At 45.3% G+C, this 21,527-nt stretch overlaps 3 protein-coding genes and 1 long non-coding RNA gene across 6 annotated transcripts in view; 2 read left to right on the top strand and 2 right to left on the bottom strand.

Annotated features, from left to right (window-relative positions):
* Positions 1-201: 201 nt before the first annotated feature.
* Positions 202-6,206, bottom strand: prkab1 (protein kinase AMP-activated non-catalytic subunit beta 1). 2 transcript variants are annotated; one of them, XM_008118661.3, is made up of 9 exons: positions 6,076-6,168; positions 5,167-5,230; positions 3,981-4,140; positions 3,083-3,249; positions 2,777-2,870; positions 1,962-2,076; positions 1,694-1,827; positions 1,400-1,468; positions 202-1,203 (listed from the first exon to the last, which is right to left on the bottom strand). In XM_008118661.3, exons 3-9 carry the CDS (start codon positions 4,125-4,127, stop codon positions 1,126-1,128), a joined length of 804 nt encoding a protein of 267 aa, XP_008116868.1. In that variant the 5' UTR covers positions 4,128-4,140; positions 5,167-5,230; positions 6,076-6,168; the 3' UTR covers positions 202-1,125. The 2 variants fall into 2 exon arrangements, with proteins under 2 accessions (XP_008116868.1, XP_003226038.1); XM_003225990.3 differs by lacking the exon at positions 5,167-5,230 and having other exon boundaries at positions 6,076-6,206.
* On the top strand, positions 6,201-16,388 carry LOC134292881 (uncharacterized). Its single transcript, XR_009999991.1, has 3 exons — positions 6,201-8,764; positions 12,161-12,290; positions 16,144-16,388. It is a non-coding gene; the product is annotated as an uncharacterized LOC134292881 (long non-coding RNA).
* tmem233 (transmembrane protein 233) lies at positions 10,124-17,693 on the bottom strand. The gene is made up of 3 exons (XM_016996591.2): positions 17,302-17,693; positions 14,257-14,391; positions 10,124-11,627 (listed from the first exon to the last, which is right to left on the bottom strand). The coding sequence occupies exons 1-3, from the start codon at positions 17,542-17,544 to the stop codon at positions 11,616-11,618; spliced, it is 390 nt and encodes a 129-aa protein (XP_016852080.1). The 5' UTR covers positions 17,545-17,693; the 3' UTR covers positions 10,124-11,615.
* The window catches only part of tbc1d10a (TBC1 domain family member 10A), a 23,199-nt gene continuing 18,196 nt past the window's right edge, over positions 16,525-21,527 (top strand). Inside the window, exons 1-2 of one of the 2 annotated variants that reach the window (XM_062958425.1) lie at positions 16,525-16,692; positions 19,159-19,327. In XM_062958425.1, coding sequence (XP_062814495.1) covers positions 19,212-19,327 — 116 coding nt within the window. In that variant the 5' untranslated portion in view covers positions 16,525-16,692; positions 19,159-19,211. Of the gene's footprint in view, positions 16,693-18,139; positions 18,327-19,158; positions 19,328-21,527 lie in introns of those variants that run through there. The other variant, XM_062958424.1, reaches the window with a different exon arrangement.

Raw genomic sequence — 21,527 nt, 5'->3', positions numbered from 1 at the left:
ACACAAGGGCACACAAGAGAGTCCAATATTCTCTATGTGCAGAAGGTGCCCTTTTCTAAGAACAGCCACACCGTGGGTCAGTATAATATTGTAATATTCTTTGCCTCCGGATTGTTGACCCCATGTGCAGAGTCAGAATACATAAGCCCCTTGGGAAAGAGTACTTTTTGACACTAGCAGACCCAAAGAACACACACTTCATTCACTCTATATATTCATTTATTTATTTTTAAAAAAACTTGTGGCTGGAGAGGACCAATAATAAAAGATCAAATAAAGGTTCACACGCAATATTGTTCCCAACCGCACTCTGGAGGCTGTCTAGCTACTCAAAGCAACAGAGATACCTGAAGGCTTTGGAAAGAGGCTCAACTGGCAAAAGCAGAGTTCCGAAATGGTGCTTCTGAGGCCCACCAAGTCCCTGAATTCCTTGACTGGCCTGGCAAAAAGGCACAAGCTGGTTCCAAAGGAGGCGGGGGAGTGTATTTACTTGGGGCACCAACACGGCCACTGCCATTCAAGGAGGACAGGGAACAGCTTGCCTTCCCTTGTATGTGTTATTGCTGGACCGCATCCCTTGGCTGGCCTCAGAAAGGATGGCTACAGCCATTTCAGACAAGTAGCAAAATGATTTGGGGTTCTAGACTCTGGGAAAGGGAAAACCATCCTCCCTCAAGTTCCTACAATTTATGGAGCATAGTTTAAAAGTGGAAGAAGATGGCCCCTGTAAGATCAAAATTCAGAAAGCCCTGATTCTCCCAACCCCTTGAATGATTTGCTACTAACCGGCAACTCAAAACGCTAGGCTGAATATACTCCGCAACCCTGATGTGCTCAGGCTTTGGTTTTTTTATAGACAGGCAAGGTTTGCAGGGCAATCCTCGGACGGTCGCATTTCATTGGTAACACAGAAGTAGACCTGCTTGTTGGGCTGAAGAATATCCGCAGCAGGAGACAGATGAAGAGAAAGAGAGAACGCAATGTGCACACAAGGCAACAAATTCAACAAATCTGGTCTCTAAAAAAAGGCTGTATGTTTGGACAGCAAGTCTTCCCCATGACAAGGGCACACTTTGGGGTTCTTGCCCATGCTGCTCCATCAGGCAGGGGCCCCCTGTGCACAGTTCATATGGGCTTATACAGCAAGGTGGTCACATACTTTTTCTTGTAACGGTGGGTGGCACTGAGCACCATCACCCCGTCCTAGGGAAGAGAGGGAGAAGAGACAGATCAATATGTGGAATCACCAAGGCAGGCTGGCAGCAGTGAGCTTCAGCCCTCCAGCAATTTAAAGTCCTTTCTTCCATACTGGCTGGGACTCCTGGGAGCTGAAGTCCAAAACATGCAGAGGATCACAGACTTGCTACCTGTGATGAAGGATAAGCAAGAGGTCTCTTACCTTGATGGAGAGCGCGTAGAGGTGATTCAGCATGACATGGTTAGGCTCGGGAAGCAGAGCTGGATCACACTAAGGACATGGAGAATGGCAAAGAAAAAACAGTTAAAGCCAACCACTTAGGAGTTCTGCATTCAAGATTCAAAGCCGTGGGCCACAAGAGGTTCCCTCTCTCACATAGCTACCAGAGAAGCACAAAACTGCACACTTTCAGAGAGGTAAAAACATTTGGCAGAGAGTACGACCCAAACCAAGCCTGGACTTGTCGATTCTTAAGGAACCGAGTCCTCTACTCACCGAAATCCCAGTGTCTTTGTTGAGAATAACCTGCAGCAGGTGTGGAGGAAGAATAGGGGGAGATTTGAACCGATCCTCGGGCTTACAGATGTAGGGTTCCTGGTGGTAGGGCCCAGGAGGTGAACTTGAGAGCTCTGCCAGGCGGGAATTGAGTAGTAGGCAAGAAGAGAGTTAAGATGGTTGAAGGAGCCTGACCGATGCCATCTTTCTCCCCCTTTGGCTGCCCTGTTCTCAGTCCCTGGTTCCTTTGACAATTTCCAATACTCACCAGACACATCAGAGCACTTCTGGGAGTCCACCATTAAAGCATCAAAGACTTCAAAGTCTGTTTTCTTCACCTGAATAACGTTGTTGAGGGTCCCCATCTGGCTGGTTACTACAGGCTGGGAGGAAACACACAGGCGGCTCTGCTCTGGCCCTGCTTGCTGTGCACCTTCCCATCCTCAGCAATGGGGCAACAATGTAACTTTTTGGAATAATAAGGTTGGACCATTTAAGGTCGCTGGGAATTCCAGAGCCTGGGAGTGGCCACCAAGAAGGCCCTCTCCCATGTTGTCACCCAACAGGCCTGAGATTGTGGAAGGTGCCTCCAAGGAGCAGGAGACAGATCTTTCATATAGTGTGGACCTAAGCCATGCCAATTGTGTCCTGAAATGAACTGATAGCCAGGAAAGCTGCTTCAACAGGAGAGGTGTAGTTCCCTGGAAACAGCCTCAGGACATTACATTAACCTATGGATTCGCCATGCATTGTGGTGAATCTGTGGGGGCCCGGCAGGGGACGTGGGGAACCCATCGCACCACGCCCCGCATCGCCCGACTTACCCTAGGCCCCATCCCGCAGCGGGTAGTGTCTGCCGCTTGGCTTCCCCCATTCTTGCCAATGCAACATGGGGAGTCTCCCGTGTTGTTGCCGTGACTGCATACACCAGTACTTCTCCCCTTTTAACATGGAGCCTCGCTGGAAGAAGATGCATGTTGTGGGATGGGCTCCGTGGCAAAAGGGGAGAGGAACCGGCATATGATGAGCAAATTAGCCCATACAATGAGGCCGCACGTCAGTATTCTGATCCCTCGGATTTACCTCTGAAGGATCGTGTGTCCAATGCCCATCCACATAAAACTTGTATTGGTGTTCACCTTCTGGAAGATCAAGGATTGCTACAAAATTATTGTGGCTGTGAAAAAAGAGAGAGAGAAACTCATCCCATTTATCAATGATCTTAAGAGGCTCGATGGCCAACTTGGCACACCTGCAAGGCCTACCAATCTGCTTCTGATCCTACAGCCATCCCTCTTCATCTCAAAAAATGCACCAATTTCCACAAGCAAGTCCCAAAGAACAGCAGGCTGTGATATACCTAGCCCTGGCAAGTCACAAACACCTTACCTCCTTGTCAGTGGAAGTTTGCTCCAGTTGTTAAAAGAGCCAGATAAATAAACTTCTTTCCCTCCTCCAGTCCAGCGAAAGACGGTCGGACGTGCTTGGGTCGGGGCCTTGTCCTTCACCTCCACGTCGTGCTGCCAAGCCAGGAATTCTTCTTTCTCCAATGAAGCCTAGAAGGAAGAGCAGCGGGGATGCTGGCTTTTGGAGTTTGCTGGCTGACCCAAGCATTACATGACAATTTGGCTCTTGAATGCAACCATTAGCCCAACAGTCAAAGCTAAATCACATTTCCCCAAAAATGGCATCAGCAGGGGAATCACTGAGTAAGATTGCTAAAGAACCCATGTGGTGTAGTGGTTCTAGTGTTAAATAAGGACTCGGAGAACATGCCACTTCAATGACTCAATTTTCAACAATAAATGCTGCTGCTTGATTTTAGCAGGTTCTCTTCTTTTACTGTCATATCTACATTTTATCTGCTGGGTTTTAGCCTTTTACGATCCCTGCATGTTAGTATTTTATGGCTCTGCTATAAGTCACCTTGAGCACTCAGGAGTGGAGGAGCAATTCAAAAATACATCCAATAATAAACCTCTCCTCTTGCTAAGGGAAGCATGCCAGCCGGCTTTTGTTTTACTCTCAAGAGCCAGATTTTCTCTTGCCAAAGGAGACAAAGCTGCTCATGAAATCCATTTGTGCTTTCGGTTGTAAATATCAGCAGCTTAGAACACATTACGAGGAGAAATAAATCCAAGCTGTCTCCTTAAAAGAAAGCTCAAGCGTCATCTTTCCATGCACTCTTAAAATTGGAAACCAGAGCAGTCATTTTGTTCACCCTTCAGAAGAAAAAACTGAACCCATTTTGCTGGGTTTTGCCGGCTAACAAAGGCCGACCTCATACCTTCATTTCTTCCGAATGGAATAAGTCGGCATCTTCAGGGCTGTCCATCAAGATCTTAGGCCGGTCTCCATCCTTAGCTCCCGAGCGAGGAGTTTTGTGGCCTCCCTGGCGCTCCACTCCTGAACGTTCGCTGCTAGTGTTCCCCATTGTTCTTCAGATCCTGAATCGTAGAATCAGAGTTGAAAGAGACCGTATGGGCCATCTAGTCCAACCCCCTGCCATGCAGGAAAAGCACAATCAAAGCACCCCCGACAGATGGCCATCCAGCCCCTTTTTAAAAGCTTCCAAAGAAGGAGCCCCCAATGCACTCTGAGGCAGAGAGTTCCACTGTTGAATATCTCTTCTTATGGTCAAGAAGTTCTTCCTAATGTTCCGGTGGGATCTCTTTTCCTATCATTTGAACCCATAGCTCCATTGAGTCCTAGGCTCCTCTTCCTTATGACAGTCTTTCACATATTTAAACATGTTGATCATGTCTCCTCTCAAGAGGAAAAAGGCAGGAGGAAATGTGCCTTCCCAGATTAATAGGAAATCTCCAATACCAAGTCCCATAAGCACTTTATTAGAATTAAGATCGCATATCGCACTCTGCACTTGCCCTATAAGCCTTATATATCACCTGTCACTTCAGCACTTTTAATCTTGTACCCATTACTCTGGCCCGGCCCAGTTCTATTGTGTTTTAGCGTATTGTTATTGCTTGTGGTTTATACTGTTTTAATTCCTTTTAATTTGCCTTTGTTTTGTATTGTTATATTGTGTGTTGAGGCCTTGGCCTTTGTAAGCCGCATCGAGTCCTTCGGAAGATGCTAGCAGGGTACAAATAAAGTTTAATAATAATAATAATAATAATAAAAGCCACAAATCCTTCCCATGTATTGAAGATCACAACAATGGTACCGTAACACCAAAATAGAGGGACAGCAACACAATTGAATACGCACTGGAAAGAGAAAAGGCCGAAAGAGGGGTGCTAGCTTAACATTGAGCCCAGAGAAATCAATAAGCCAAAGGATAACATCCAAAATTATTTAACAACGAGGTAAAATAAATTAAATGCCAACTGCTTTTGAAATCTACAACAGATACACTGAAAGCTTTTCGGCACTACAGCAAATAATATTCCAAATTGCTAATCAAAGCAGCAAGCAATTTCCTGGCATCTCGAGCAAATAACAACTCTTACCCTTTCGTCATTGCCTCTCAAGTAAATAATGGTGATTATCCTTTAGTCACTGCACTGCTCTTTCCTGGAAAAAAGACAAAACCCTATGTGCCTCTCTAGCGAATGCGTGATATCCGGAGAAGGACCTCTTGAGGGCTTAAGAGGGACAGAACAGAAAGTAATGGACGGGCTTCTCAAAGCAATTGCGGCCGGAGATACGCATCTCTGTTCTGCCAAATGGGAATCGAATGATGACAACCACTGGATGACAGGAGTTAGCAGAGAGAGCTTAAGGAAGGCGAAAGGGGCTTGCGACGCAGACAAAGAGCTTCATGAAGGGGCCATCAAAACAACACTGGCCTCGTTTTTTTAAAAATATCATATGAGGAGGCAGTTCAGCCAAGGTTGATCCCTAGCGATGAGGGTGAGATGCTTGTGGGTCTCCAAGCATGGTGGGACTCCAGTTCCCATGAGCCACAGCCAGTTTGGGGGGATAGGATGGGAGCTGCAGTTCCTCCCAATCTAGAAGGCTGAAGTTACAAATAATGCTTTGATTCTGAGACCCTAGAGCAGGCATGGGCCCTCCAGGTGTTTTGGACTCCAACTCCCAGCATTCCTCGCAGCCTCAGGCCCCTTCCTTTCCCCCCTCAGCCGCTTAAGCGGCTGAGGGGGGAAAGGAAGGGGCCTGAGGCTGCGAGGAATGCTGGGAGTTGGAGTCCAAAACACCTGGAGGGCCCAAGATGGCCCAGGCCTCCCCCTAAGCGCATTATTTTTGGACTACAACTCCCACAATCCCACAGGCAGCAAGTCTACCCGAGCTCCGGAACTGAGCAAAGCCTATGGATGTGAATGCTGGTGAAGGAAATGGGCTCCTTGCGTCCTCAAAAACGACTCTCTGCACATGCTCCAGAGCCCCGGGACCCTTCTCACCTTCGCCGGCTGAGGTCCCGCCTCCCGAGTTCCCTCCACAACAACCCGTCCTCTCGCCGGACGCTCCTTGGAGACACTTCCGTTTCCGGCGGCGTGAGCCCGCGCGCTTCCGGGGGTTCCCTGGAGGCGGGACGGGAGCATCGCAGGAGCGTGCCGGTCTTAAAGGGGCCGCGTCGGCTTTGCACCCTTGCCTTGCATGGCCATCGCTGGAGCTTTCCTCGCCTTGGCTGGGCAACCTCCCTTCCTCCGTCCTGAAAGAATACACTATGTACTTTTTAGGGAGTGAAGGGGAGGCTGGAAGGGAACTCTGTACATGCCCAGAGAGAATCTCGGCCTTTGTTGCCACTTCTCTATTGGCCTTCAGATCCTGCCTCTGCTTATTCAGTAATGAACACAGCAAAGGGGACCAAGCAGGATCACAACCTAAACCAGTGGTCCTAACAGCTAGTAAACTGTCTGGGATTTCTGGGAGTTGTAGGCCAAAACACTAATTTTATATATATATTAGCTATGCCCGGCCACGCGTTGCTGTGGCAAAGTATGGTGGTATGGGAAATAAAGTATTGAGGAATTGGTGGTAGTTAAGGTAAAGGGTCCCCTGGGCTGAGTGGGTTGCTAGGAGACCAAGTGAACAGAGCTTAGCCTTCTAACTGGCAGCAATTGGATAAAAACAAAACAATTATTCCTCTCCCTCTAATTAGGACTTTATTTTTCTTTTCTTTTTGTTGTATCAACCTAGAGGCATGGATGAGGGGTTGTGCTGGCAAGTTTCGAGGTTGTGGGATGTTTACTTTTGTTGTTTTGTCCGCTGCCGTGATGCCATCACTCTTTTATATATATATATAAATTTATAATAACTTATAAATATAGAATATATTGTATATACATACAATATTGATAATCTTATAATGGAATACAATATTATACTAATAATGCAATATAATAATATTAATTATATATTATAAATTAAATGTGATATTACTAATAATAAAAAAGGGAAAGGTTTTCCCCTGACGTTAAGTCCAGTCATGTCTGACTCTGGGGGTTGGTGCTCATCTCCATTTCTAAGCCGAAGAGCCGGCGTTGTCTGTAGACACCTCCAAGGTCATGTGGCCATTGGCATGACTGCATGGAGCGCCGTTACCTTCCCGCCGGAGCAGTACCTATTGATCTACTCACACTGGCATGTTTTCGAACTGCTAGGTTGGCAAGAGCTGGAGCTAACAGTGGCCGCTCACGGGGATTGAACCTGGGACCTTTCGGTCTCCAGCTCAGTGCTTTAACGCACTTTACATGTATATATGTATATACATATAATATTGATAATAATAGAATACAATATTATACTAATAATACAATATAATAATATTAATTATATATTATAAATTAAATGTGATATTACTAATAATATTACCATATAATGATATAGTACAATATAGTAATTTGATGCTTATATATTGTGCTATGCTAATAATATATTGTATGTTCATTTGATTCGTAAGCCACTCTGAGTCCCCTTCGGGGTGAGAAGAGCGGGATATAAATGTCGCTAATAAATAAATAAATAAAAACACCTGGGGATCCACAGGTTGAGAACCACTGGCCTAGAGGGACTGGTAGATGATAGACTTGGTGGAGGGACATTTCAAGGGAAGGGAAGGGTCAGCTTCTTTGGAATCAATCTGACCCTTTTGTTGGCTCACCAACCCAGAATGTCTTGAAGGCACCTGGCCAATTTGTTTTGATTCCCCTTTGTGCTGAAATGGTTTGAGCCGTGATTTGTTTTCCAGCCCTCTGGAGCCACATATGAGAGAAAGGCGGGAGAAAGTAATCCAATAAATCACGGCTTCGGAGATGTGTTTTCGAATGTCACAGCCCACCCGCACCTGTGCTGCAACCGGAGCCCTCTGTAAACCCGGGAAGTCTCCAGGAACTTTTTGACACCAGAGAGGTTTCTTTTCTTCGGTGGCTTGGGTTTAATGACTTCCCCAGCATCCGGATGAGATTGCACACCTAACCAACACACAGGCATCCCTCCTACCAACAGCACGGCAGAGCCCATCCAGAGCAGGAAGGGAAGGGAAGGTGGCCATGGCCTTCTCAGCAGCGCTTGGCACTGAGCCACCTGGAGATATAACTAGAGACTTCCGCAGCTGGATCCATGTGGCAACCTGGCTAATCGGGACCCCTCTGGGCTAGAAACACGGGCTGGTATCAGCTATGTAGTTAAGTAGTGGTAATGCATACAGAACAGTGCCCTAGATTTATCCATAACTGTGGCATATTCACAACCACAACCAGATTTCAGCTGCCTGGGGAGTATTTTAGTCACTTATACCAGGATGCAGAATTCCTCTGTGTTTGCTCACAAGGACACAGCCAGATGCTTGCCTGATTCCCACAACTCTCAACCAACCATTGAAGATTAATGCAGGTGGCTGTTGCAGCTAAACCATGAGTTAGGAGGGTTGAGGTGTAGTTTCACATTTGATCCTACGCTTTGCCACATAAGATGTTGCCTCTTCCCTGCCTCCCTGCAGCGTGATTCTGGGGAAAGTGCCGGCACCGGTGTCAACAGGATTCCAGGGACAGAGTTGTCGTGATCCTGATCCGGCGTGGGCCCCCGTCCAAGGGAGAAAGATCCAGTCCTTTGTCTGGCGAAGGAGCCTTTGCAGCATGGTCAATGGAGGTGAGTGCATGTCGCCTCCTGCCAACATTTCCACCGGACCTCTGATCCCGTATATTTAGCAGCCCCGCTCTAGGGTTACATATCAGGATTACACATGCATTGCTCTTTTGCAGCACCCAGCTGTCCGAAAGACCTGAAGGAGGCTAATTTGATCCAAGAGCTGAGGGCAGCACTTTTGGTGTCCATCTGCCTCTGCCAGTAAACCGGCCGCTGAGCAGCTCTCTTGGGATGGGGCAAAGGCGGCCTGTCTTTTGGGGCGGGGGCGGAGGTAAAGAAGCGGGCGCTTGGCAGCTGGAGCCACATTTTATGGACCTCCCTTCCCCCTCAGAGGGAAAACAGGAAGCTATAATAGCGTCCTTTAACCCACATTGGAGAGTATTTCACTTTATTCAGCTTTATATCCCATGTTTCCGCCAATAAATGGTCTTGTATATGTTCCCATCAGCCCTAGAAGGCCTTCATAGGAATGACAGAAGCTGCAGTTCAGCAACATCCCCTACTTCAGTAATCAGTCTTGCTTTATAATTCAGAAAGTGGCTCTTTTTAAAACATTAGACAAAAGCAGTCTCCTGCAACTTGCACGCCTTCTCCTATCATCCTCCAGCCAGCATATCCAACAGCTGGTCAATACAAATTGGCACAACTGCCTATGAGAGGCTAGTTTACATTATACAGAGTCTTCCTTGTAGCCATTCTCTTCTCCTTTTCTGTCCCCTCCTCCTCTGCCTCACAAGGGTGTCTTTCATTTGGATTGGAAAAATGTGACCATCAAAGGGACTTTTGATCAGAGCTCAGAACTTGGCTTTCTTGAGTGACAGCAAAGAGTATTAAAGGGAATTACAGAACATGAAAGAGAAACATGACTCACACTCTTCAAATCACTGGAAGATAACAGTCAAAAATTGAGTTTTCAGTACAGACTTTCTCTAGTTATGGTTCAAGAGCCCTATTAATTGTGACTTTGTTGTCACCATTATCAGTCCTATGGGATTGGCTTTTAGCATGTGTCTTCTGTTTTCATGTTGACCTTTTCTGTAATGTCTCAATTTCAATTAGTCTAGGTTGTGATGTTTCACATCTATATCGAGGAGGAAGCCCCATTGAAATGAATGAGACTTCTGAGTAAAGAGATGTAAAACTGCAGGCAGCTGTGTCTGACTTTTCCCATGAGGCTCTTGGTTCAGTTGACTGGGTATGGTTCCAACTTTTGAGTCTCCCCCACCATTTTAAAAAATTATAATGTAAAAGAAGGAAGAAAATATCACAGAAAACAAATGCATAAGTAGAATCCATATTTTACCACTGTCATACTGCAAAGACTAGCCAAATGTTTCAAAAAAGCCCTCGGAAACAGCAAGGTTACTTGAACAATGAAAGATACAAAGTTTATTGTGTGTGTCGTTTTTCCTTTTCAAACATGATTTCATTGTTTTAAAAACCACAAGCAGACACAGGTGGCTGTTGTTACTACCTCCCAGGTTCCTTCATGATTTTATTGTGACCATGGGATCATGGCTAAAAGTGTAGCTCAAGGGGTGAATCTTTTCCAGTTTCCACACAAGTTCCATCCAGGATGACACAAGGAAAGGGGAAGATTTAAATATGTCCTTCATCACGTCAGCAACATCAAGTCTAATTAACTTCAGATTCTCAATTTTCAGCTGTCCCTAAGCTTGTCAGTTTTCTATATGGACACTGAATCGTGTCCTTAAAAACACTTTGGAGAGAGCTATAGGCACAGAGGTAGGGGCTTTGCATATTGTTTGATTATAACTCTCAGTCAGGACAACCAATGGTGAGGGATGCTGGGAGCTGCAGTCCAATAATATCTGCAGGGCTACAGGTTCCAGCACAGTATTTGACTGTGAACATGTTTTATTTCCAAGCTGTAAAAAGCTCCCCCTTTGGCTGACGTCTACCAACCAAAGTCTCCTTAAAGGCACAAAAGCAGACCAGAGTGCATGTCATCTCCCTGGTCGGTTGGCCACCCTGCCCACGGTTGCCACCTTCACCACTCTTAACCCAGTCCTGGTTCTCTACACGAGCCACCATCCACTGGATAACAGAGTCACTGAAACAATGCACAACAGGAGGAGCACAAATACATAAGCAGAGGCACGGTCTAAAAAACAGAGGCAGAAAGTGAAAGATGTCCACATGTATGTTCCATGGTGGCACTCTTTAGGTGCATCCAGAGAGGAGCCTGGGGTGCAAAGAAGATGGTGCTCTCTCCCAGTCCATGTACCTTGACGAGAAGACACCATCCTTCCCCACCCCTCAAATGGGCAGGCTAGCTAAGAGAAGGCACAGCAGGTCTCGTGGTACATGTCGCTCTCTTCCAACACTTTGCTGCCGCCTCCTAGCCTTTGTCACCCGAGGCCACTGCCCCATTGCAGCCAACGGCAGGCTGGCCACCCAAAGGGTCCCACAGGTTCTGGCTCAGCATCCATTGCCGATCAGGAAAGTCCAGCCAGGCCAATAGCTCCAGCCTGGGAGACACCAGAATGCGTGCGCATGCCAACAAGACAGGGTAGTGCTTCAGACAGAGGTGACACCTCTAATTTACATTAAAATGCAGTCATGGTATTGGAGGGTGGGGAGGAGAGGATGCATTGCTCTATAGTGGCATTTTCAGAGACATAACGGGGTGGGGGAAGTGCTCACCTTGCAGCAGAGCACTGCAACCAGCGCTAGCTAACAGTTTGTTCACCAGCAAGGTGCTTTGAGCAAAACTCATTGGATTCCAATCAAACCACCTGGATCCGTATTTCTAGATCTTTGCAGGAGAGGTTCCTCATGTCTTTCCCACAGGTTTGAAGACGGTAACTCTTTAGGGTCCAAATCTTGGCTTTCAGATGGCGTACTGCATTAGTGGAGAAATAACGATTTTTCAAAGAGAGGTGAGGGAAGCAGGGCAAGAGAGCAAGAAAGAGAAGAAATGCGATTGCCGGTTTTAATTATTCATTGTCAAATCCCTAATAGACACATTATTTAATGATTCTTGTTCCCATTAAACAAACAACCCACTGCATTAGTGGCTCAATGCACTTTTGAGTCAAAAGCATTAAGTTCCCCTGGGCAGTTGTCCTATCCCTGCCAATTAACTCTAAATTATGCATCAAGGCAATCTAAACAAATAAATGGATAGCTGATTGTCAGGAAATGGTTTGATGTTAGCTAATTTTAATGTTATCATAAACTGTTCCTTCTGCACATCCCTGGGCCATTACCAGAGCTGCTAGTCCGTGACCTTGGCCACCAAAGAGTGGACTGCCTGCCAACACCTATTCCTCTGACATGCCGAAGGTGGCCTGGTGGGGAACAAAGCAAGCCCCACTGAGCTTGCCAAATGGTGACTGTTGGGCCAGTGCCCCACTTAGCTTCTTGTCCCTACAGGTGTGTCGAAGAAGCACATCTATGGATTTTGTTTCCTGTGAATTTGGCCCCAGCAACTTGGACATCAAGCATTGCGAATGCAGTTCTGATGTGTTATGACCCAGAGAAGAAGAGCATTCCTTCCTAGTCGGTATGTATGTCAAATCTGCCTGTATGTATTAAGCAGCACCATCATTAGCTAACCTCCAAACTTTGTCTACATATTTCTTCCCATCGAGTTGCTGTCAGGGCAAAAGGGCAAGCATGGGGTTCAGTTGGCAACTCTAGATCCATCGTGGTCTATGGGTAAAGTCACCAGAAACACGTTATCTTGCCCGGAGTTTATTCTTGATCTTCTAGTAATTTACTCCTGGTCTGACCTACCCCTCAGGGTTGTCATGAGGATAAAATGGAGAATACAACCATGTACTTAGCATATCCAGACAGTCTTTCTTTCACATATGACTCACTGGAGAAAAGTTAGGGTGTAGGTGTAACTAATACATAATAAATACATATTTTATAGAATGATTTTATATGACTCATGAGAAGTCAGATCTGTTTCCCCAAGCTGAAAGGGCTTTCAGAACCAGAGGAGGGGCTAAGGAAAATGCTGCTGTTGTCAGACAGATGATACTGCTGTAATACATGCTGACCTGGAGAGGAGGCTAGCCTTCACTTCAGGTTTGGCACATCACAGCTTAGTTTTGGACAGAGGGCAAAGGGCACGCTATATCTCTATGGCCGCCTTTTCTACAACACTTTGCCTAGAGAACCCATTTGAGTTTAGCGGTTGGGATCTGGAAGGCTCTGGAAAGCCTCAGGTGAGCTCTGTCTGTGCTGCAGCAGGAGAGCCAGAAATATCTTAATATTCATTTTTTAGATGCTGTAAAAACAAACCATGAAAATGTAATACACAAAAGCTGCCACTCATTATTAGAAGGGGAAAATAATCTAATCTTCTGTTCTGGTTCACAAAAAAAACCTTCACCTAATTTACAGTCTTTCCTAAATTATAAGTGACCTCCCTCAGCAATTAGTTAACTAAACCTTCATTAATTTAATTAAGCATGTTAAAGTGTAGAGACCTAATTATTTATCTGAGCATGTTTCTTTCCTGGGAGGTCTGGTTATGATAAAAATGAAAAGAAATCCTCTCCTCCAAAGACATCAGCAGGAAAAAAAGAGGTCGAAAGTTCATTTCTGTGTTGAAAGGGCTTGTGGAAGTCTCCTGCCCACAACACTGCTGCTTGTGGGGGGCGACTGGTAATTCAATCTGGCCGGAGGAGAAGCTGCTGATGTCAATGGCCCAGCTAAGGATATCCAGGAGGGGAAGAGACTGCACAGGAATGGGCCACCTTGTCCAGCATCCAGGACCAGGGTCTTCTTGGACAGAAGCTATTTAGGAGTGAGTTTACTCACTGCATTGAGACGTCAGGGGTCTGTGAGTGTTTGCTTCCTCAAGAGCAGGACATAACCCACATTCTCTTGGATGCTGCACTAGGGGAATCCACAAATTTTACAACACAATAGATGTTGCATGATTTATTCTGCTGGTCGTGACAATGAGAAAAGCACTGCTCATGCATCTCATGCACAAACCATTAACTTGTGGTCACTCTGGAAAGGTCGTCTGCCAAGATTCAGCCTGGAGATTTCATGAGGGATGGCGCTTTCAGAATGATCTTTGTAGCCTCAAGGACCCCGAATTAGGTCAGGCTTGTTGTAGCTATAGAGCGTTACTTCATGCTTGTCTCTGATTAGGCTGAAAGCATGGCCATTTCCCATCTTCATTCTAAATATATGAGCATGGTCTCTAGTTCCCCCATAATCTTCTTTGAACTAAATATATCCACTTCCTTCCACCTTTCAAGATGTTGACTTGACTTTCAGACTCTACATCCTAAAAATGACCACGAGCTGCAGTTGCCAGCTCTCCTGGTATGACCTAAACCTTTGGAGGCTTTCTTGCCTGTTGAGGGTCTCCAGTGTCTCCAGGTAAAGCATGGAAAGAATCCACTGCTGCCAGCCAGAAGGACTGAGTCTGTCTCAGGATAAAGTAGGCTCTTACACTGTGAAATAAAAATACAAACTGGAAATGATCAAAGCTTACTTACTGTAGTGAAATGGACTATGCAAATGATTCCAATCATCACAAGGCCAATTAAAATTGATGCAATGGCAACCAACAGTGCAATGTGACCCAGTCGTTTTGACCCTTCTATGTCTCCTTGGGTATAACTGTTTAAGGCCTATGGAAAGGAAACAAAATTATTACAGTCAACATTATTTAAAACGTACGTGCCCTACATGGCATCTGAATGTCAAAAAAGTTCTACCTAACTATACATTGTTCGAAATGCTTGTGACAAAATACTGACATAGTTGGACTTCAGTTCTCATTATCCTCAATCATACCAGCAATGCCGATGGGGGCCAATGGGCATTAGAAAGCGATGGATTCTCCCCTGGATGTGCCAGTCTAGCTTTGGGAAACATCCCCATTCAGGGCCAGAAAATAGTCTCTGCTGTGCCAGTTTCAGATATCAGTTTGGGAAGTTTGTACATTCAACTATCCACAGAGTAAATCCAGGAATGTCTTTAAGAGCTCCCTGGATCTTTAAACAACCTGTGCCATTGAGAGCTTTTGTTTCCCTGCACAGGGTGTGGTGGGATGGAGAAAGGAGAGCCACTCTTTAGCAAATACCTTTCCTTTCCATCCCATCACCGCATCACAGACTGCACATGCCCCAGTGTTCCTTGGCAGACACCAAACCTCTCTGGATCTCCTGGGATTTGGAAAGATCTATCCATTTAGCCCATCGCCTAAGTAATGCACCGCAGTCCATTAGCTTGGCTAAATGGACTCTCTTGGAACCGTGGCCGGTGTCTCTGCTTCTGCAGGCACGCTGTGCGTGTGCACACCCTTCTCAGCCGTCTCCTTTGGCAATCGATAATGAGAGAGCATGACAGTTACTGCAGAGGGGATTCATCAGTGCATTGACAGCATGGCAGCATTCTTAATGCCAAAGTGATAACCAGAAGCATTTCCGAAGCTTCTGAATCCCGGCAGCTCAGGAGCTTGGGGAAGTTAGTTACTCTTTCAGACCGTCCCTCTCCAACTCCCCCAGCCAGCAAAGCCTTTGCCAAGAGCTCTCATCCCCAAAAAGTAACTTTTCCAAACTCTACTATCAGAGAAGTACAGAGAACAAATCACTTTTGTGTGGGAGGGGAGGGTATAATTAATAAGAATAAGAAGAATTAATTAATAACTTTATTTATATCCCACCCCATCTCCCCGAAGGGACTTGGGGCAGCTTACAAGGCAACAACAATACAACCCAAAACAACATAAAATATACAGCAATTAACCTACATCAATACAAATGTGCACCAAAAGAAATAAAAATAAAACGTAACAAATGACATTTAGCATAAAACACATCAAAGCAAGATAAAACAAACAGTAAACACAGCAAAAGTGAATAATTGATCATGCTTTCTAATTCCTGCCAAATTTTCAATTTCAAGAGCATTTCAAAGGCATTTTCAACATTTCCATTTCTCTCTCTTTTGCTCCTCATTTCTTTCAAGTAATGAGAAACTTTTTAAAAGTTAGACTCGTGGCAAGAAATCACACCGAGAAGGGTTTGCTCCGACTGTAATGAGTTGCATTCACTAATAACTTTCCCAAATCTGCCAGCATATGTCTGTCAGACAAACTTCTGAAGACCTTCCTAGCAATCTACCCAGGCTGCCACTCAGGTCCACAACCACATGCACTGATTGACAATTATTCTATACAACGGGCAAAAATTGCCTGGGGATGAGGGGAAGCAGGCATTTTCAGGGGCATTTTGTTCATTCTTTCGTGAGAGTTGTGTCTTCCTGCATGGCAGGGGGGTGGACTAGGTGGCCCTTGCCATCCCTTCTAATGATCAGGTGTGTTTGGGGCTTCCTTCAGTGGACATTTCCTTCTGTTGATGTTCCTATCTCACTTGCAGTGGACAGCTGCCTGGTATAAGGGGAGCAGCACCAACAGAGAACATGGAATGAGAGAGAGAGGGAGAGAGAGTGCAAACAAGCACTGGACTGATGTCCCTTGGAATCCCTGCAAGCCACTCAGGTGAGTCACATTCTCTCAGCCTCAGAAGGAAGCAAAGACCCAATGTGGCCCAGAAAAAGCTGCCTTGGGCCCCATGCTGGGAGAAAGCCCACATACAAACTCAATCCATAAAAGAACAAAACAAGAGAAGCCCTTGATAGGGTTGCTGCGGGTTGGAAGTGGAGGCATGCAACCAATCAGGTTCGTTCTTTTTCTCCCTCTTGCCTTTCTCTTTCCTAAGGAATCATCGCATCCTAAAGTTGGGAGAGACCCTAACTAGCCACCCAGTTCAACCCCTTTCTTTCTCTCCGGAAAAGCACCACCAAAGCAGCCCCAAAGGAGCAGGTGGCCATCCCGCTTCCACTTAAAAGCCTCCCGAGAAGGGGAATCCAACAAACGCCTAGGCAGAGAGTTCCACTGCTGAACAGCTCTTCTTCCAGTCAGGAAGGTATATATGTAGCTATATATGTGTGTATGGGTGTGTTTATGTATGTGAGCATATATGTGTGTATTTATATGTATGTGTGTATATACAGTAGAGTCTCACTTATCCAAGCTAAACGGGCCGGCAGAAGCTTGGATAAGCGAATATCTTGGATAATAAGGAGGGATTAAGGAAAAGCCTATTAAACATCCAATTAGGTTATGATTTTACAAATTAAGCACCAAAACATCATGTTATACAGCAAATTTGACAGAAAAAGTAGTTCAATACGCAGTAATGCTATGCAGTAATTACTGTATTTACAAATTTAGCACCAAAATATCATGATGTATTGAAAACATTGACTACAAAAATAGTTGCATAATCCAGAATGTTGAATAAGCCGATGTTGGATAAGAGAGAGACATATATGTATATGCATACTGTATATGTGTTCATGTGTGTGTGTGTATTAGATAGATCGATAGATAGATAAGTGGGCTGTTGGAATCCTTTTTTATTCCAAAAGTACCTATTTCCCTCCCATGGCCTTGAGCCAGGGCGGTTTAAAAGCGCATCAGTCCGAGAGTGTGGACGCTGCCCTGCGATCTTGGGGGCGTGGGGTGCGCTTACCATGACGGAGAAGACGAAGGCCACGATGTTGATGGGGTAAGCGGGGCAGAAGCAGGAGAAGATGCTGAGCCACAGGTAGCTCTTGGGGGCCCGGGCCGCGGCCGCTGCTTCGTCGTCCTCCTCTTCCTCGGGGCCCGGCCCGCCGCCCCCTCCGCCCCCTCCAGCGCCGTCGAGTTGGAGCTCGGTCCCGGGGCCCCGCTTCAGCTCCGAATAGGCCGGCGGCGGCGAGGAGGAGCCCTCCATGAGGCCCAAAAACGGAGGGGAAACCCGAGGTGGCTTCGACTGACTCTCTGTGCCTCGGTCTCTCTCAAGCGGCGGGCAGCATCGCTCCGTCCTTCGGGCTTCTCCGGAGGGACTGGAGGCGCCTCGAACGTCGCCTCAGGCAGCCCGCCCGGGAGGCCAGAGCCGCGCCTCCCCATTGGACGAGCGCGAGCCCCCTTCGACGGCTCCAACCAATCAGAGCCGCGCGCGAGGAGGAGACCTCCCCCCCTCCCTCGGGGCCTGAGGGAGGAAAAAAAAGCGCGGGCCCGTAATTGCTTCTTTGCCTCGACGACGGCTTCTTCGGGCCCTTCCACACTGCTGAATAAAATCCCACATTATGCTTGAACTGGAATATATGGCAGTGTGGACTCAGATAACCCAGTTCAAAGCACGCTGGGCGTTCCTGCCTGGATATTCTGGGTTCCAGGGCTCCCTCTCTCTTTGTTTTGGGCGCCTCTCCTGAGGGGAAGGAAGGCGGCCTCAGGGTCCTGTCCCCACTGCCATATAATCCAGTTCAGTGTGGCTTGGCTACAGCTGTGTGGGAGGGCCCTTTGGCATGGCTTTTTGCATGGCTTGAAGTGCATTCCGGGGCCAATGGGAGGCCCAATTTGGGCGGGCCAAAGAGGAGCTGTTTCTCTCCAAGGTGCTGAACCTCAGCCTCAAGGGAGGCTCGGCTCTTTGGACAGCAATGTTGCCCTTCGCCTGGTGGCCATCGAGCCTGAGGGAGACGCAGGCAGCCAGTCAACAACATCATCACTTTCATAGTAATATTCTCACTATTAATATATTTGATTATTTCATTTTCAACCTATTTATTATATTATATTATTTATAATTTTATTAGTAATATGTTTATTCTCTTATTAGATTATTTTTATTTTCATTATACAGTAGAGTCTCACTTATTATATATATATTATAATACATTGTATATACATGTAAAATTAATAATATTATGATGTAATACAATGTAATAATAATTATAATTCACTATTATAATTGTATATTTACATTACATGCAATATTACTAATAATATTGCGATATAGTTGTATAATATAATATATTGTATGTATATATACTTGTAAACCACCCTGAGTCCCCTTCGGGGTGAGAAGGGCGGGGTATAAATGTCGCTAATAAATAAATAAACGGGCCGGCAGAATGTTGGATAAGCGAATATGTTGGATAATAAGGAGAGATTAAGAAAAAGCCTATTAAACATCAAAATAGGTTATGATTTTACAAATTAAGCACCAAAACATCATGTTAGACAACAAATTTGGCAGAAAAAGTAGTTCAATATGCAGTAATGCTACGTAGTAATTATTGTATTTATTAATTTAGCACCAAAATATCACAATGCATTGAAAACATTGACTACAAAAATGTGTTGGATAATCCAGAATGTTGGATAAGTGAGACTCTACTGTATTATTTTTATTGCATTATGATATGTTTTATTATTTACTATGTTGTTATAGTTATGCTTATTTTCTTTATTATTCTATTTTATTATAATTGCTATTGTTATATTTAATAATTTTATTTTTATTACATTTTATTGTTGTTTTATTTGTTATTGTTGTTATTATCAGGGGTCCACCAAGCAGTCGCTAAATGCCAGCTGCCAAGCAATCCACCCAGAAGGATGGCCTTGCCATTGGACATCAGGGCAGAGCCTGTGGACATCATCAAGACAAAGGCTGAGCAGAAGACCACAACTCATTCCCCAAATCCCTGTCCGGCCCTGGAAACCCTCTTTTGGTGAGTCACATTCTCTCAGCCTCAGGGAAAGGATGGTTCTGGGTAGGGTTAAAGACATGCATCTCCATTCATCTAGGGATTTCAGAGAAGGGAAGCGGGCAAGAACGTTCTCATCCTGCCTCTCTGCCTGACAGAGCACTTTTGAAAGCCTGTGGCTCAGCCGAGAGCAGGAAACTGATCAATTTTTAAAGAGCATCAATTTGTCTCCACTTACTGTGGAGAGAATGAATGGCTCCACTTCATTGGGGAAAGCAATTTACCCACTAGGTTCTGGGGAAGGGTTTGTTTCTCTAATATTGCCAAGGGATAGGGATGGAGGAGAGATGTGTGCAGGTGACATTTTAATGACAGTCTGCCTACTTTCATGTTGTGCACTGCTTTGCATCTCATTCAAGAGATAACAATGACATATAATTATTATTATATACTTCCTTTACCCCCAACTGTCCCAACAGGCAAAGACGATACAGGCAGTCCCCAAGTTACCAATAAGGTTCTGTAGGTTTGTTCTAAGTTGAATTCATATGTAAGTCAGAACTGGTATGTTTTAAAAGTGTGACTATAGTTGGAGTTACACTCTATCTATCTATCTATCTATCTTTGGATAGCATAGGGAAGAGTGACAAAGCGTCAGCGGAGACCCCTTTCCCTCCTGATAATAACACTTCCAGAAGTGAATTTCCCTTCCGAGAAGTAGATTTCCCTCACTTCCTGTTGTTTCACCCCATTATTAACTGTGAGTCCTTTATAAGACAAATGTTTGTAACCTGGGGACTGCTTGTACTGCTTTTTCAGCCGCTTTCAAAAATGTCCCAGTTTCTCTCTCCTCCTCCCCCCACCTTTTTGCCCTCCGCTTTCATCTAGTGCTGCAAATGGAATTCAGAGGGCAAAAGAGATTTGTACACAGTACTCAGCACAAGAGAGATAAAGATGAAAAGAGAGTCAAAATTAATTAAGCCCAATGGTTTGTAGAAAACAGGACAACGCATGGAGGAATGCCACATTTTCTTTTGCGTCAACACCTCGCAATTGGGGGATTTGGGAGGTGTTCTAAATGCCTAAATCCTACGCATTTCGGTATCCACAGAGGGTCCTGTGAACAGGGAAAAAAGAGACTTTGGAAAGGGAAAATGGAAGAAGGGCAAGAACTTGAAATGAAGATCGGAGTCAATTCCGTAGAATTCAGTCAAAGCACTTTCAACTTGTTATCTGCTGGGTTTTTGTTCCCAGGGCCCTCTGTGGATACCGAAATGCAAGGTTATGGTGTCCCATTATAATTCAATAGCATCCCTGTTATAAAATGGCAAGAGGTTGGATCTGTGGACATTGGACTTAATATTTTGAAGTCATGGATTGTGGAATCTGTGGATACAGAGAACTGATGGTACAGTGATGTGAAAGAGCTGTGAGGCATAGTTTGTGGAAGTCAAGGCCAGTTAGGGGATTCTGGGGATTGTCATCCCCCCCCCCCCAAAAAAAAATCACATTTCCAATTTCAGATGATGGGGTAATGGATCTGGCTGGGAATGGGAGGGCTGAGTGGTTTGGCTCTGCTATTTATTCAGTCCCTTTCAATATTGCCGAGGTCTTCCCAGTGTGTGACACACAAAGCTGTTGAATTTCTATTTCTACAGCATTAGAAATTGCATTTGGTCAATAGATGGCAGCAACCGACAAAATTTCATTTTAACCAGCAACAAACCCCAGTGCTGCAGGCTATATTCCATAAGAAGGGATTTTGTACATATCTTGCCTAAGAAAAACCTATGAAATTCATGAAATCCATAAACCCACAGGCAACTTGAAGGCACAGGCACACATAATAATAATAATAATAATAATAATAATAATAATAATAATAATAATAATAATAATAGCAACAATAACAAATATTATTATTATTAATAATACATTTATTACCTGCCTCTCCTTGTGGCTTGAGGCAGGGTACAACGTGGTCAAAACAGAGAGTTAAAACACAACATTGTTCAAATACATATAACAAAATCTGGCCCAAATAAAAGAGGGGTGTAAGTGGGTTGCTGTGAGTTTTCCGGGCTGTATGGCCATGTTCCAGAAGCATTCTCTCCTGACGTTTCGTCCACATCTATGGCAGGCATCCTCGGAGGTTGTGAGGTCTGTTGGAAAACTATTAGTTCCACAGCCGAGGGGCCACCCCTGAGACGGCCCCGTCCTTCGT

This window comes from Anolis carolinensis, chromosome X (genome assembly GCF_035594765.1).
Source record: "Anolis carolinensis isolate JA03-04 chromosome X, rAnoCar3.1.pri, whole genome shotgun sequence".
Lineage (NCBI taxonomy): Eukaryota > Metazoa > Chordata > Lepidosauria > Squamata > Dactyloidae > Anolis > Anolis carolinensis.
This window is presented reverse-complemented; position numbering and strand designations above follow the sequence as displayed.

Excerpts from the sequence above, each read along its gene's own strand:
- prkab1 (XM_003225990.3), bottom strand. The coding sequence starts at position 4,127 with ATGGGGAACACTAGCAGCGAACGTTCAGGAGTGGAGCGCCAGGGAGGC. Across the intron at positions 3,250-3,980 it reads TCCATTCGGAAGAAATGAAG|GCTTCATTGGAGAAAGAAGA; the intron begins GTATGAGGTCGG and ends TCTTCCTTCTAG. Across the intron at positions 1,469-1,693 it reads ACAAAGACACTGGGATTTCG|TGTGATCCAGCTCTGCTTCC; the intron begins GTGAGTAGAGGA and ends CCATGTCCTTAG.
- tmem233 (XM_016996591.2), bottom strand. The coding sequence starts at position 17,544 with ATGGAGGGCTCCTCCTCGCCGCCGCCGGCCTATTCGGAGCTGAAGCGG. Across the intron at positions 14,392-17,301 it reads CCTTCGTCTTCTCCGTCATG|GCCTTAAACAGTTATACCCA; the intron begins GTAAGCGCACCC and ends TCCTTTCCATAG.